Here is a 14,969-nt window from a genome sequence, read left to right as displayed (position 1 = left end):
AAAAACTGTTATTTTGCTTTCATAAAATTAAAGATAACTTAAAACCATTAAAAAAATCGTAAAATCAAGGACCGTTCTTTAAATTTTATAAATTTACCTTTACAAGCAAAATCATCTACAATGTCTTTATTTCACTCATTTCTCTGAAGATGGGAAAACATCATGATGGACTACTTCTGGGAAAATACTGCTGTAGCTCAACTCTGTTTTCCTTGGCACTTTTTTTTTTTAAGTTTAATTTAGTTTCTATAGTGATATCTTTTTTAAATGGCTGTAATTGCATAAGAAATGAGTATTGACGTGGATCACGCCAAAAGATGTAACCGCGCACGTTTCCCTATGCAGAAGATTCCCTGATATGGTGATGTTCTTACCACCCTCTTTGGCACTGGTTGGAACATTGATTGCAAATCAGATTGACGTTTGTTTCCTTCTGAAGTTGGGCTTTTCCTAATCCCATCTTTCACCTTGTTCCACAGATGATGGTATTAGTCCAGAGAGAGCTGCACAGGTCATGGGACCCCCAGAGCGATGCCAGCACGCAGCACATGTCATCAACGAGCTTATTCTTACAGCCCAGGTGGGTCTGGCTCTCTGGAGCTTCAATATCTCACCGGCAGAAGCAGCAGGTGCTACCTGGGGCTCTCGGGGCGACACCCTGGAGCAGTCACCCCCTCTCAAGTCACGGTTTTGGAAACCAGTACTCTTGTCAGTTACCTCCCTCCAAGATTATAGCCATGGGCTTCTCTACATCTGTCTCTTTCCCGCCTTCATTTTTGTTTTTGTTTTCCTGCTAGTTTATTATTTGTCTGCCTTTATTGTCTCAGAATCTAGATTTTTTTTCACAAAGTTCCTGACTATTTAAACTGTTTGTGGGATGTAACAGTGCAGATTGCCCGGTTTCAAACAGTCCAGTGTACCTAGTGTAAAAGTAAAGTCTCATCTCAGCTCTAGAAGGCACTCCACGTTCTGCCCAAATCCTGACACTGTCTTCATGCACTTGATTCCATGCACGTCTTCCTCTGGAATGTGAGCAGGCTTGTGTGATGCTGTTAGGATACACCTGCCCCCGTTGCAAATTGCTCTGGAGAACTACTGTAGCTGGTGGCAGGTTGGCACATCATGTCCCCCAGGTTTGTAGGAAAAGTCTGAGAATAATAGGAGCTGAAGAAAGAAGCCAGAGATTAGAAACCACCACCCAGCTCCGCCACTTTTCATGTGGCCTTCAGCGAGCCTTTGAACTCCTCTTGGCGTAGCTTTTCAGCAGCAAACCAAGGGGTTTGTGCCAGGTGCTGCACCCCACATGACCGCCTAAGTCATCTGGCGGCACCTGCTGAGGCAACAGGTTTATAGACCCCACCCCCCGCCCCAGATTTCCTGAATCAGAGTATCCAAGAGGGTGGCTTGGATCTCACCCACAGCCCCAGGCAGTTCTTAGGATGAGACAAGTTCAGAGAAGCGTCACTAACTCATCTCTGACATCCTTTTTAGTAGTAAGAACTGATGATCCCAGGACTGCAAAGGCCGTGAGATGATGAGGGGACAGCTTGTCTTTGAGAATCTGTGGCATACCCAGAAAGTTGGCCACGTGTTTGTGTTCTAGCGTAAATCCCTAAAATCACCTTGTTTACTTGTCATTTGTCGCTCATGAAAGCAGAGTGCAACAGAAAGCACTCCAGTGAGCTCGGCTTTCTGCGGGTTTCGATTCTGGGTAAACATTCAGTTTACCCTTCATCGACAGGAGCAGGCTGTGCCGATCGCCTGCTCAGCTTCTCCCTTCCGTGAAGGAGCTCTCAGCTTGACCAGGTTCGCCTTCAGCCTTTCCAAGATTTTAAATGTTGCTGCTCCAAAGTGACTCAAAGGACAAAGGCTGGAATGGGGTGTTTCGCCCTCGAGTGAAAGGAATCTTCCTCGCTTAGGTGTTGGTTGTGGGTTTCGCTCTCTGGTGGGGAAACTGTGAGAATAAGTCGGGAGACTTCTCCAGCCCCGGACCGTGGGCGGATGGGCCTGGCTTGTTCCTCCCTCTTTTGGGGAGCAAGACAGCCCATTTTTCTTTAAAACCCTTTTATTCTTGTTGCTGGTTGAACTGCAGGGTGTTCTGACTCTCAGAGCGGTGTCTGAATGGTTCTCTGTAGCAACCTTGTCGGGAGAGGGTCAGAAGTCATCCTTGCTACTCATGTGTCACTTTCAAAAGCTCATAGCTCTTCAGCATCTAATATCTGGTTTCTGGTAGGCCCAGCATTGGGAAGAAAACCAGCTCCTGATGCCTGTAGATTAAGGCCCAGTAATTAAAACTCCAGGGATAAGGGCACTGGGCTTTAGACTTCGGAATTTATAGCTGACTGCCTGTTTTAGTTGGGTGTGTTTATGTAACCACACGATTCATCCGCGCACGTCTTCTTGAATGCGCCCGTGATCTGTGTTAATTCGACTTGTAAAGAGCCTTCAGAGTCTGAAATGTGGAAAGGTGCTCAGGTTCTAATGTGTGGCGTTGATTACATCCTGTCACTTAACCTCCTCCCCGGAGATGAAAAATAGTGCTGGTGACAGTGACAGAAATGTCACCTGAGCTTTGCTTCCTTCCCAGGAAAGAGATGGCTTCGGAGGCCTGGCGGTAGCCAGAGGAAGAGGCCGTGGCCGCGGTGACTGGAGCGTGGGAAACCCTGGTGGCATCCAGGAGGTAACCTACACAGTGCCGGCAGATAAGTGCGGCCTCGTCATAGGCAAAGGTAAGAGGCGGTTGCTGGAGTTCGGCGTTCCCCTTCCAGGTGTTTGACCTGAGAGCAGACAGGCCACGTCCAATACCTTTGAAGCACAAAGTTCCTTCTGTTTGCTGCCCTTGACTGAGGGGACCAGGTCCGAGGCATCGGCTGCCTTCTGCAGGAACCGTCCTCTGCATGGGCCCTCGTGAATGGGGCAAAGCCAGTACTTCATTACAGCGTGTAAACAGATGGTCGGGAAGACCCGCTGCCTGTGGAAGCAGCTTAGGTTGTTGAGGCACCCTGAACAGGTGAGGGGCCGCTGAGTGTTTGTCGATCGACTGATTGGTGATTAACTCACCTCCAGGGAGCTTAGAGGAACCGTTAAGATAATTTCCTCAAGCGAAGATTGCTTTCTGACGAGTGCGTCACTTTGTTCCTTACTGGATTTGGGTATTTGCTCTCTATTGACACAACATGTGAAAGTGGTTTTTATCTTTTCAACATATTTACCAAGAGTATCAGGCACCCTGTGGAGGGAAATAAAAATTGACTTGTTAGTTGTTTCTAGGCATTTTAGAGGACGTTGTGTAGAAGCCCTCATCAGTGGCTAACGTGGCTCCTTCCTGTCCTTCAGCGAAGAGCGAGCGAGAGCAGGCAGGTTTCTAGGCCATTGTTGCTGGCTCACCTGGGCTGGCCTTGACCAAGGAAGGCTGCTGAGAGCAGGTCTGGGGCTCGCGGAGCAGTGGGCTTAGCTTCTCTGCTCTCTAAGCAAAGCCCTTGACCTGGTGGGAAACTCATGTTCAGCATTGGGTTTTGTATTTGCCTATTTATTCCCTTTGTATGTGTTTGGCAACATATGGAAGAAATAAATACAGTTTTCTCCCTAGAGTTTCCCCAGTTTCTGTGATCACCAGACATCTCTTAGCTGTTGGAGGGGTGCTAGCATCCCGTGGAACCTGACTTGGGAACGTCTTCGCCGGCAGAAAGCTGAGGCTGGCGTGGCACGTCCTCACGAGCCGGCACAGGGCTGGAATTCCTCCTGTCCCCCTCATTCACCTCCCAGAATCTGCACTGGGTCCCACTCCTGGACAGTGTGTGTTTTATGCTCTTCTAAAATGTTTCTCTCTTGTCTCCGTGTTGTCCCTGGGTGGTTAACCTCTCAGGGGTGTAGGAACGACGTAGGTTTGCTTTAATTTCCTGGCAGGGCGTACATGCTGGGAGGTGTTTAATGGACATTGTTGGCTGCCCAAATGCTGTGATAAGTCAGACGTGCTGCCCAGGCCATCAGCTGGCCTGCTGCCATGAGGTTAAATCCAGCTGATGCCTGGAGTTCAAGAATCAGATCTAGGTTTTTCTGTGCTTTTTGAGAACCATTTTGTGAACGAGGTTTTCATGGGAAGTGTCGTCTCTAGACCTGGCAGCGCCTTTCTGTCTTCACTGTGATAGTTCCTCCTAGTCAGTGAAACCTCGGTACTCACAGGACAGTCGCTCATAGTTTGTCCTCTACAAAGTCATCCTGAGCGATCCCCAGAGGGAGGAGACAGCAGAACGTAGCAGTAACTGATGCTGTGTCCTGGTGCTCCAGTAGCAGCCTTGGGAAGCCAGGCTAAGTTTCGTTTAGGCAGGAGCAGGGGCCTTTCTGTAACTCCCTGCCCCAGGGGCTGGGTATGAGGTCTTCCTGTTTCTGGGGAAAGGCGCGGGCTGAGGGGAGCCACACGCAGGCAGGCCCTGCAGCCCTTGGACAGACGCTGCACCTCCCTGGGCCCCTGCTGGATTTCCATGATAAATACAGCAATAGTGACAGATAGTGTGGCCAGCCCTGCTCTTGTCAACCCAGCCTTTTAGCAGGTTTGATTAATTGCTTTACGATTTCACATCCAGCCGGGGGCCACTGGTGGGTCGCTTCTGCCCCCCGTCAGGTGGAAGAATGGGGCAGGCTGCTGAATGAGCCTGTAGACGGCCACCATGTGCCAAGCTGGCGACCTCCTCTTAAAGGAAGATGAACTTAAATTAACTCCTTCCGGCCCCGTGCAGTTTTGCGGTGCCTCCTCGCCTTATTAGCATGGGCCTGAGGCCTCAGGGAGGAGTCTGGGGCTGCTGGTCCAAGTGCCTGATGGAGGGGAGCCGGTCTGGGCCCGTGGGGACCGAGTGGTCTGGGCAGAGGGTGGGGTGGGGGTCCCTTCAAGTGCTGGGTGTGCAGTGGGAAGGTGTCCGCCTACTCTTGGCTCCTCGGCGCTCCCTAAGAACACTCTTGCCTAGGAGCCAAGCTGCTGGCTTTTCCTGATGCCAAGGAGGTAGAATCCATGACCTGAGTGAAGGTGGGTAGTTGTGGGGCTGGGGGGGCTTGCGCGTACCTGGAAGCAAAGTGAAGCTGCTGAAGACTGTCTGTGACTCCTGCCTTGGCTGGTGCTGCCCCTGAGACCACGTGTTTGCTCAAGGCTCAAGGTGTAGACAGCACAGGGACCCCTCCCCTAAACTGCAGCAGACCTTTAGGAAAACCATGCATACAACACTGTGGTCTGCTGGGCTGTTCTTTTTTTTAATTTGCTTTTAAATTTAAAACTACCCTAAACCGAGCTAACATCCTGCCCAGACTAATGTTTGAACCAAGCTTTCTTGAATGCCGACTGTCTCCTGGTTTCCTTACTACGGTGTAAGGGCCGCTCACACTTCCTTCAGGAAGAATGGCTGGACCCAGGCCCCACCTTTGCATCCTGACCCTCGTAGAATCCCATCATGCTTTCTGGATGAGATGAGCCGTGCCTGCTCTTGGTGTCCCTTACTTACCTGCTCCTCGATGCTTTTGTTCAGACGTGGCTTTCCAGCAGGGCCGGTGGAGGGCAGGTTGGGAGTTTGAAGGATTGTGGACGTGTTACAATGAAACGAGAAATGTCACTGCAGCTTAGTTTCGACTCTGGGTGGGGAGGGGTGACACAGAGACTGGCCTTTAGTCTTCGTTTTGACCCTTTGGGGCTCCCTGGTACCCTGCGTCAAATTTTATACACATCGTCTTTTTCCAGTTCTGCAGAACTCTGTGCTCCAAGTTTTCCTTGAATTCTGGCTCCGCCACCCCAATTGAGCAGAGCTGATCTGTAAGTTCTGTGAAATTTGAAGAGAAGAATCAAACCATTGTTACACTGGTGGAGCTTTTGTTACGCAAATTTCATTAAGAGACTGGGACTCTCACAGGTTTTTCAAAGAGTCCAACTACATTTTCATTAGCCCCACTCCACCCAGGCCTCTGTGACCTCCATTCTCAGGCTGCCGCTCTGTCTAGACCTGTCCCCCACCCACGGAGGAAGAAGAGACTTGAGAAGAGACAGGATGGGATATTAAAGGCTTGAGTGGGCTCTGGGTATTGTTGGGGCCTGTGGCCGTCTGTTTGACCTGTGGAGGGCGGGAGACAGCAGTGCGGTGGCCCACACCGGGGCTGAAGGCCCGCATTGTGCCATGGAGGGGCCATCAGGTCACCATTCTCATGCTGAGAAGGATGGAGTGCCTTCTCCGGAGCTGAGCTCACTGTGTGCAGATCTGTGGGCCAAGGCCCAGACGTGGTTTCTGGGCCACTCCAGGCCTCTGCATAGGACACTGAGATGGAGACCAGCTGGTGCCACGTGGTGTCATTGCGCCTCAGCTTTGCTTCACAAGTCTGGCTTCACAAATGAGACAGCTCTGGTTTTTACAAGAGCTGTTTTAAAGTATAAATGGAAAGTCCTTGTCTACTCTTAGGACGAGCACTGGTGTGCAGAAAATACCCATTCCTCCTCCGGAGGAGGGAACTGTAGTCACCTACTCTTCTGTGTCCTGCCCGCAGGGGGCGAGAACATCAAAAGCATAAACCAGCATTCAGGAGCGCACGTGGAGCTTCAGCGGAACCCGCCTCCCAGCACGGACCCCAGCCTGCGGATGTTCACCATCAGGGGCCTTCCTCAGCAGATCGAGCTGGCCAGACACCTCATCGACGAGAAAGTGGGCGTACGTACAAGGTCCTTTCCCCACCTGGGAGATAGGAGCTGGGCTTTCATTTGGATGTCCAAGGTGCCTGTTTCTCCCCAGAACCTTGTACTTCCTGTGGCTCTTGGTCCTCACGTGATGTGAGGGCAACAGCCCCCTCCCACGTTGCTGAGGGGGAAGGTCGGGGCGCAGGGACACCAGGGCCAGGCCCAGATGCGCAGAGCTCGCCCAGGCCACCGCAGCTCAGGCCCCGAGCCGTTGGCCCTGCAGGCGTAGATGAGCAGCCAGGGCCGGCAGCCTTCCCTCAGCACTGCCCCCGGACTCCCACTGGCATCGCCCCGGCGGCCAGCCCTGCAGGCAGCGTTCATTGACTCTGGCTTTAGTTTCAGGCACCTCAAAGCAGATAAAGAAAGGGAGTGTTGATGGAGGACAGATTGGCCACTGCTCACCTCAAAGGGGACGTAGAAGGGCAGAAAGCCGTGGGCCAGCCTGAATTGACGGGACAGTCAGCAGGTCGGTCCCTACCCCCAGGGCGACACGCTAGGGCAGTTGTGGTGGTGCCGGTATTGGCTGTGTGGTGGTATCGGTTGCTCAAGGGGCAGAAGCTGTTTCTGCAAGTAAAGCCCACTGTGGGCAAGGAAGGCTAGTGCGAGTGCCACAGGGCATCTTCACTTCACTTGTCTCTCTCCCCGAAAGCTGTGGTTTGCCTCGGGGTGGGCCTGGGCAGAGGGTGCAGGCGCAGCCGACAGGAGGTGAGAGTTCCCTCTGTGTCCTGACAGGGTGCCAGTCTCGGAGCGCCCGGAGCCTTCACACAGGGCCCCTTCAGCCAGCCACCTGCCGCACCGCATCAGAAGTGAGTCTTTTCTTGACTGGAAGAACTCACTGCCCCCAAGGGGTCCTCCTTTTCCAGCTACTTCCAGGGAGTGCCAGCCGAAAGCCGCAAGTTCTGGGCGTGGGCAGGACTCCTCTCCTTCTCTCTTACTGGTGGTCCCTCTGGCCTGTCTGTTGCTCAGTGACCAGTGCTGGGGCGAGAGCCTTCCCAGAGGGCGGAGGGTCTTGTGGTCCCGCCAGCATCCCGTAGGAGAGCTCACCGCCCTGGGGCTGGGTGGCGGGAGGGTTTTTGTTTGTTTGTTTGTTTTTGCAAAAGCCGTTGTATCGTCTTTATTTGTTTTCCACTTTCTTTTAGCACCTTTCCTCCGAGGAGCTCAGGGTGCTTCCCAAACATGGCCGCTAAAGTGAACGGAAGCCCTCACAGCGCGCCTGTGAGGTGGGTGGGCCGCCTTTACTCCGCCCTGCCGCGTCTCCAGCAGAGGGCGCTGTGCTTGCCGCGGGGGCGGGCGCAGGGGCTGGGGGGTGGGGTGCGGCCTGCCCTGGAATGAGTCCTCTTGTCCTCCGCAGTGGTCCTCCGGCCTTCCTGACCCAGGGCTGGGGCAGCACCTACCAGGCGTGGCAGCAGCCCACACAGCAGGTTCCAAGTAAGTGACTCGGGAGGAGGTGGGATGCCCCCGGGGACAGGCCTGCTGGGCTCATCTCCAGCTGGGCGGGGACAGGGGGCCCACCTCTCTCCTGGCCCACCTTCTCAGCAGCAGCCTTCCGTCCCTCTGGTCCCCCAGAAACGGGTCCGAAAGGCCTGTGGGCCCTGAGAGTGTGGTTTGACCTGAGCCCCTTCCACCGCTGCAGCCTCTTCAAGCAGCCCCGCCTAATGAGTGCCCCGCCTGCTCCCCTCCTCTGGCCTCAAGGTGGTCTTCTCCCTCTCTCCTCCCCAGCACCATCTTAGAAAAGGATTCTCTATCTCCCGAACTTCCAGAAAGCGCATGATTAGAGAATTTGCTCTCTAAGAAAACTGATTGTAAAAGAGAAGGTTCTAGTTGGAATTAAACCCCCTCCCACTCTCTGGCCCCCACGTCAGCTTCAGGAGTCATCCTTGAGTTTTACTGCTGGTAGAGCCCATCTTGCACAGCCTTCCAAACAAAAACAAAAACCTTACCTTAGGTTCTTTTGACGTCTGAAGGGCCAGCCTGGTGGTGTTTGGAAAGCGCTGTTCAGCACATCTGCAGGCTCCCCTCGGAGCGCCAGGCTGCAGGACACGTGCTGCAGCTTTGCCCACAAGGGGCTGGGCCCGGGGTTCTACCTCTTTCCCCTTGAGCAGAGTGCTGGGTGTGAGACCCTGCCCCGGGGCGCCTGGTCAGGTTCACAGCTGGAGAAGCCCCCCCCACACGTCTGGAGCAGTGCTGGGCAGCCTGAGGCATGTCCCCGCTTCTCTAGGGCTCCAGTTCTGTCATCTGTGAAATGAAGGGTTTGGATTTGATTTCTAAAGTACTTGTGAGCTCTGAAATTGCATGGTTGTGTTTGTTCCCTCTCTTCCCCCTTTCTTACTTTCTTACGAAATACCTTAAACGTGCAGAATATCTTAAAGAACTTCACCACGAACACCTACACACCACCCAGATTCCACCCTCCCCATTTCACTGTGCTCACTTAGCCCGCAGCCCGGACGTGTTTCGCTTCCTCCTGTTCCATCAGAGAGCACCCCCAGGGTGGGAGACGACCCAGATAGGGTTCCCCAGTGCCCATCGCCCAGGACAGAGGACCTGGGAGAAGCCCTAGACTGTGGGGAGGCTTTGCGTTGAAGCTGCAGGGGACACGTCCACCTCCGTGCAGGGGGCAGTTCCCGCAGAGCCCGCCCCGCTGCCTCCTCAGGCTAGACGGGCGAGGAGTTGGCAAAGGTACGTGGGCTGAGCGAGAGAAAGCGCAGCTAGCGCCTGCGCCGTGCACCACGCACCAGCCTTCACCTGTGGTGTCGCTTGGTTCACTCGGGAATGGAGAATTGGTTTGGGTCCGAAGAAAAATCCCACTTGCCCACAGCCTCCGTGTCTGAGGGGGCAGTTCCTGCTGCCGCGTTGCCCAGGCCTTGCCTTCTCCTGGTGCCAGCGTCCAGCTCCGAGTCCCGTCCTGCCGCAGCGCGGGGAGGAGGGGTCCCCACACACACCGACTGTCCTCGTGCCTGCGCCCCTCCTCAGCCTTGAGGAAATTAACTCTTGGGGAAAGCATTGTGCCGTGAAATGTGTTTTTCAGCACGTCCTTCCTGCCTGCTGCAGGCTGTGATTCTAACCGAAAAAAAGGACGTGCCGGCGGGGGGTGCCCTTGGCAGAAGGAGGGTCCCGACTCCCAGCTGTGGTCAAGTCTTTTAAACACTACCCGCCCCCCGTGCCCCTGGGCAGGCTGCTGCTCTGCTCCCCCCAGCCCAGCCTTTCTGCCCCCAGTCATGTGGAGAGGAGGGCGGGGACGACCCCCAACACGTCCTCGCCCTCACCCCGGACAGGCGCGAGGCTGGGGGTCAGGTGTGTACCCCGTCTTCTGTCGTCACCTTGAGCGCAGTCTCTGGACACTTCCTCTGTGTGTCCCCTGTAGTTCTCGTCGTGGAAAGGCAAAGCCATCAGTCCTTGAACAGAAGGGCCAGGGAAAGGGAGTGGTCAGCGCCATTCGGATTCTTTGTCGGTTTGCAGGCCAATCCAGGGAGCCGCAGACAGCACTCTGGCCCCGGGGGCTCTGCTCGTGGCAGCCCAGAGTCCCCGACTGAAGAGAGTTGAGGCCCTGCCTGCTGGTCGCCTTGCGGGGCAGCTGTCTGCCAGCCCCAGCCTCGCTGGCCTGGGTGGAGGCCCTCTTGGGGGTCGGCCTGGCTCCTCCCCCAGCCCCCCCACCCCGGGCCACAGGGGCAAGGGAGTGAGTGCAGAGAGCAGGGCCTGGAGCCTGCGGGCTGGGGGCCGAGGCCCCGGGAGCCCGGAGGCCTGACTGCTTTTGTGTTCTTCGCCCAGGCCAGCAGAGCCAGCCGCAGAGCAGCCAGCCCGACTACAGCAAGGCCTGGGAAGACTATTACAGAAAACAGAGTGAGTGCGCTGGTCCTTCTTAACAAGCGGCTCCCCGGCCACACAGCCCCCAGGACTGTAGACCTCAGAGGCCGTGGCTCCCTGACCCCTTTTTCTCTTTCCCGCTTTCCCTGTGTGAGTCGGATCTCCGCGTCCACCTTTGCCACCCTCTCCCCACGTGTGCCTGTGAGGGGAGACGCGCGGTCGTCCTTTGCCGTCCTCCAGTCCTCGCGCTTCTCTCCTGGACTCTAAAGGGCCCGGAAGGGCATGGCACCTACCCTCAGGGACAGTCCCGGCCTTGGCCGTCCACTTGAGAACCACCGGGTTAGGACTCAGACCAGCCGGGAGCCGTTTCCTGACTGCCTTGCGGTCTTGCCGCTGCCCGGCTCTAAGGCCGCTTCAGGACAGGTGAAGAGGAAGGGCGCGGTGAGACTCAGAGCAGGGAGTCCAGGGTCGGAGCGGGTGCTGAGTTGCTTTTCTTCCAAAGTAAGCTCTTTTCCTAACTGTGCCAGTTTTCTTAACTAAGCCAGTCTTTTTAAAAAGAGGAGGAAACCTAATCACAACCAAAAACAAAAAAAAAATACCCTAAGTGAATCATTTAAAATTAGTACTAAGGTCTCTGGTGTGAATCCCAAAACTGCTGAACCAGAATGTTTGGGTATTGTTGGAAGGAGGTGTCTCACGTATCTTGAGTCTGAAGGGTGTTACTTGCTAGTTGGAAGAGCTCAGGTCATAGGCCGTCAAAGAAATGTTCACCCTGTGTTTGGGATCATTACCAGGTCAGTACCCTTCTGGGGGCCAGGGTGGGGGTCAGGGAGGTCACCGTCACCTGGAGCACCTGGTGAAAGTCTTCCCAGAGCCCCCCATCCAGATTCCCAGACACGCGTGGGCCGGGATGCCCCGCGCAGGTGCACACCCCCCCGTGTGGGGCACCCGCTTTCTCGCCCTCCCTCCTCCCCCTCCGGCCCAGGGCACTGACTGGGAGCCGGCAGGACAGGCAGACAGATGCAGAGAATGTGATTCTGGAGAGAGAAGACAGACACGAAGGTCTTGTAGGAGTGGAGCAGGGGCCGGCCGAGGAGAGGCTGATAACCGCGCTTTCTGCAGCAGTGCTCGGGCAGAGCAGTCCTGGCGCAGCTCGCTGAGGGGTCTGGAGGGAGAGCGTGAGCATCGGGCGCTTGTCCTGGATGCCCCCGAGGCTTTGGGAAGGGATCCTTCCAGGCTGACGGTGTCCTTGCCTCCCACAGGCGCATCCCTGCTCCCAGTAACCCGTGCTTTGCTTTGTCCATCAGGTCACGCCGCCAGCGCCGCTCCTCAGGCCAGCTCCCCGCCGGACTACACAATGGCCTGGGCGGAGTATTACAGACAGCAGGTCGCGTTCTACGGGCAGACATTAGGGCAGGCTCAGGCCCACAGCCAGGTCTGTAGCCGATGCAGCACTGCCAAGACTTCCCAGGCCAACCCCGACCCCCCCGCCCAAGCCTACTGCGTGTGCCTGACCCTGGGGCCCGAGCACAGGGGGAACCGTGTGGGCCCCGGCACTGCTCAGCACGGCCGCCGTCTGCACAGCACCCCGCGGCAGCCTCCCTGGCCCCCTCCTCGCCCCAGACAGGACAGGTTTGAGCCAAGTGGGAGAACTGTTTGGGCAGAGCCCCTACCGGGACGAGCCTGATCTTCCCTCAAATCCAGACCCAGGGCGCGGTGCTGAGTGGCACTCAGTTTCCTCCTCTGGGCCCCAGGTCCCCCAGCTATGAAGGAGCGTGCCGAACTTAGCTGACCCTGGGCAAGCATGGCACCAGCTAGGGAGTAAGACCAGCGCTGGGGCCACTCCCCAGGCCTGTTCTTGAAAAGGGTGGTGTGGCCAGGCCGTCACGCTTGTCCCCGGGCAGCAGAGAGGGGCAACAGGAGTAGGGCTAGTCCACACCCTCTGAAGGCTGGGCCCTGCCTGGAAGCCTGGAGGGCTCTGTCTAATCAGAGGCCCAGAATGGTTTTCTTATAAATGCACGGAAGAGGACCAACTGCTCCCGCAGGTCACATCTCAGGTGCATTTTTCAGGCCATCAGTGCTGACTGATGCCAGTCTGGTCCCTATGGACAGTGTGTCAGTTACCACAGGCCCTGGACCCAAGGCCAGTCGTTCACCTCACTGCCCAAATGGCCCTCTGGGCCTGGTGGGAACAGGTGGCAGGGTGGTAGGTGACTGAGAAGAGGCATCACTCGCTCACTCCCCTCTCCCCGCCCAGCATCCCCTGTGGAAGGAGGTGCCCCGGGGCCTCCTGTACGAGAGAGGTTTTGTCTGGGCCAGATCCCATGACAAGGCCCGGAAGGATGGCGCGTGCCCGCAGGCGTGTGTGCGTGCATGTGTGTCAGCTGCTGTCACCTCCCTGCAGACAGCCCCCGACCTCAGGCCAGCACTTGAGAACTCGCCGTCAGACTAACTGCTCTCCCCCTTCCTTCCACAGGAACAGTAGGACAGTGGCCTGCAGCCCCTTTTCCCCGCCGCCCCCGAAACCATTGTGAGCAAAACCTATTTGTAACAGAGGTTTTTAGATGTGCAAACCTTTTGATGAAGAACCTTTGTTTTGTTCTGTGAAACACTATATTTAGATTAACAGAATTTTTCTAAAAATCGGGAAAATCAGTTACTAAAAATTGCTGATAATTTTTGTTTTGTTATTTTTGTTTGTTACTTCAAATGTGTAAGCTCTGGGATTCTTTTTGGAGCAATACCTGCAAATTCGGGCACCAGAATGTGCCGCAGAGCAGTGACATTTCAACATGGTGTGTTTTTGTTTTGTTTTGTTCGCATGTCTTTTTATTTACAGTTTTTTCTGTTGCAACAGAAAGTGGCTTGGAAGTCTTAGGTGGCTTGTAACAAATTCTTTAAAAAAATTTTTAAACAGTATTTAAATATTCTTAAATGTGTAAATTCATTAAATGTTTTACTTCTAATTTCTTGTATCTTGGCTGTCTGGTTTTATTGCATTTTTTTAAAAACTGAACTATTATGTATTGTAATTAATTATGTGAATTCTGAATTGAGACAGATAATTGTATTGCTGTCCAACAGGGCTCGGGAGGGGGCATTTTATAGGGTTTGTATAATTTCTAGAGTTCTAAAGGGGTAATAATATAAAAATGTGTTTGTGTGTTTAGCAGACGTTTTTTCATGTCTCCATGACCTACCGATTGCAATTGTGTATCTAAGACCTCCAAGCTTGTTTTAAAAACAAAACAAAAAAACCTTTCTCTATTCTCTCAGAAATATAAATACTGTTATTTTTAATATTAAAAATAAATTCAATATAACTTTTAACAAACACTGTGGAACATTAAACCGCATAAAAATGTAGTAACTATTTTTTAATTCCAAGGTGTTTTTTGCTTTTTTCTTTTAAATATTTTCTTAATATTTGTCAAATTAACTAGATGAATAAATAAATCTAGCATTAACCACAATATGAATTAAATAATTTTGATTTAATAAAAGGGATAATATGATTTCCAGTGTTTACTGTAGCGTATCTTGTACAGATAACATGTATTTTTAAAGGAAAGAAAAACGGAATTGAAGCTATTTTTTCTTGCGTTTTTCAATTGACCTGGGGGACATTCCGTTTGAGATATACTGAAGTTACAGTGTCTGGGGTTTTTCTCCTTATTTTCCTTATAATGCTTGAAATGTCTAACTATTAAAAAAGGCAATTGGAAAATGTTATGCATGTTGTTTTTTAAAAAAAGTGTTGTTTTTATTGGACTGACAATTCATTTTACACTCTACATAATAAAATTTCCACAAGACATCTTGTGGGCAAAGTACTTTTAGTCTGTTTGCTCTCCGTTTGCTTGTCCCTCCCGCTGCCCCTGCCCGCCGCCCCCCGAGATAAAGGCGAGGATTCTGGCCGCTCTTGGCCGATCGTCTTGCGCTACGTCGGCCCGACCCAGCTGGTGCACAGCCTACGTCTGTAGCTACTTCGTTAAGTTAATTTTATCTTCATGGCTTTGTATAATCTAACGGTTTAACTTGAGAGCCTTGGTTACCTCAGCCCCCCTTACCTGTCACATCTGCTCATCTCTTGATGTGGGTGTGACACCAAGAAGTCAACCACGAGGTTCCTTGCGCAGAGGTGCTGCCATCCCAAGTGGAGCTGGAAGATTCATTGAAGGGGGTCAGCGCGGCTCGCCCTCTCCCTTCCACACACCTCCCCACACGTGCGCCTGAGGAGTGGGGACCGAAGCGGTCAGTCTGGCCCGCAGCCTGCTCCCTCCCTGTGTGGGTGCTGTTTACTCTCAGCCCTGGACCGGCTGTGGGACCCTGAGCTGCTGAGAGAGCTGGAAAGTGCTGGCGACTGTGCTCATTTTGTTTCACTGTTTTCATTAAGGAAACAAAAAGGGGGTGTCCTTACCCATAGGTTGAAACCACCGTGGAGGGTCCTGTGGTTTCAGGG

At 53.6% G+C, this 14,969-nt stretch overlaps 1 protein-coding gene across 6 annotated transcripts in view; it reads left to right on the top strand.

Moving 5' to 3' along the window:
* The window catches only part of FUBP3 (far upstream element binding protein 3), a 49,400-nt gene extending 35,076 nt beyond the window's left edge, over positions 1–14,324 (top strand). For all 6 annotated transcript variants that reach the window (XM_030838553.2, XM_060300301.1, XM_030838552.2 and 3 more), the window contains 9 exons: positions 480–580; positions 2,588–2,729; positions 6,517–6,677; positions 7,436–7,509; positions 7,843–7,923; positions 8,055–8,131; positions 10,472–10,543; positions 11,815–11,942; positions 12,984–14,324. In XM_030838553.2, coding sequence (XP_030694413.1) covers positions 480–580; positions 2,588–2,729; positions 6,517–6,677; positions 7,436–7,509; positions 7,843–7,923; positions 8,055–8,131; positions 10,472–10,543; positions 11,815–11,942; positions 12,984–12,992 — 845 coding nt within the window. In that variant the 3' untranslated portion in view covers positions 12,993–14,324. The remainder of the gene's footprint in view (positions 1–479; positions 581–2,587; positions 2,730–6,516; positions 6,678–7,435; positions 7,510–7,842; positions 7,924–8,054; positions 8,132–10,471; positions 10,544–11,814; positions 11,943–12,983) is intronic.
* Positions 14,325–14,969: the final 645 nt, after the last annotated feature.

This window comes from Globicephala melas, chromosome 6 (assembly GCF_963455315.2).
Source record: "Globicephala melas chromosome 6, mGloMel1.2, whole genome shotgun sequence".
Classification (NCBI taxonomy): Eukaryota; Metazoa; Chordata; class Mammalia; order Artiodactyla; family Delphinidae; genus Globicephala; species Globicephala melas.
This window is presented reverse-complemented; position numbering and strand designations above follow the sequence as displayed.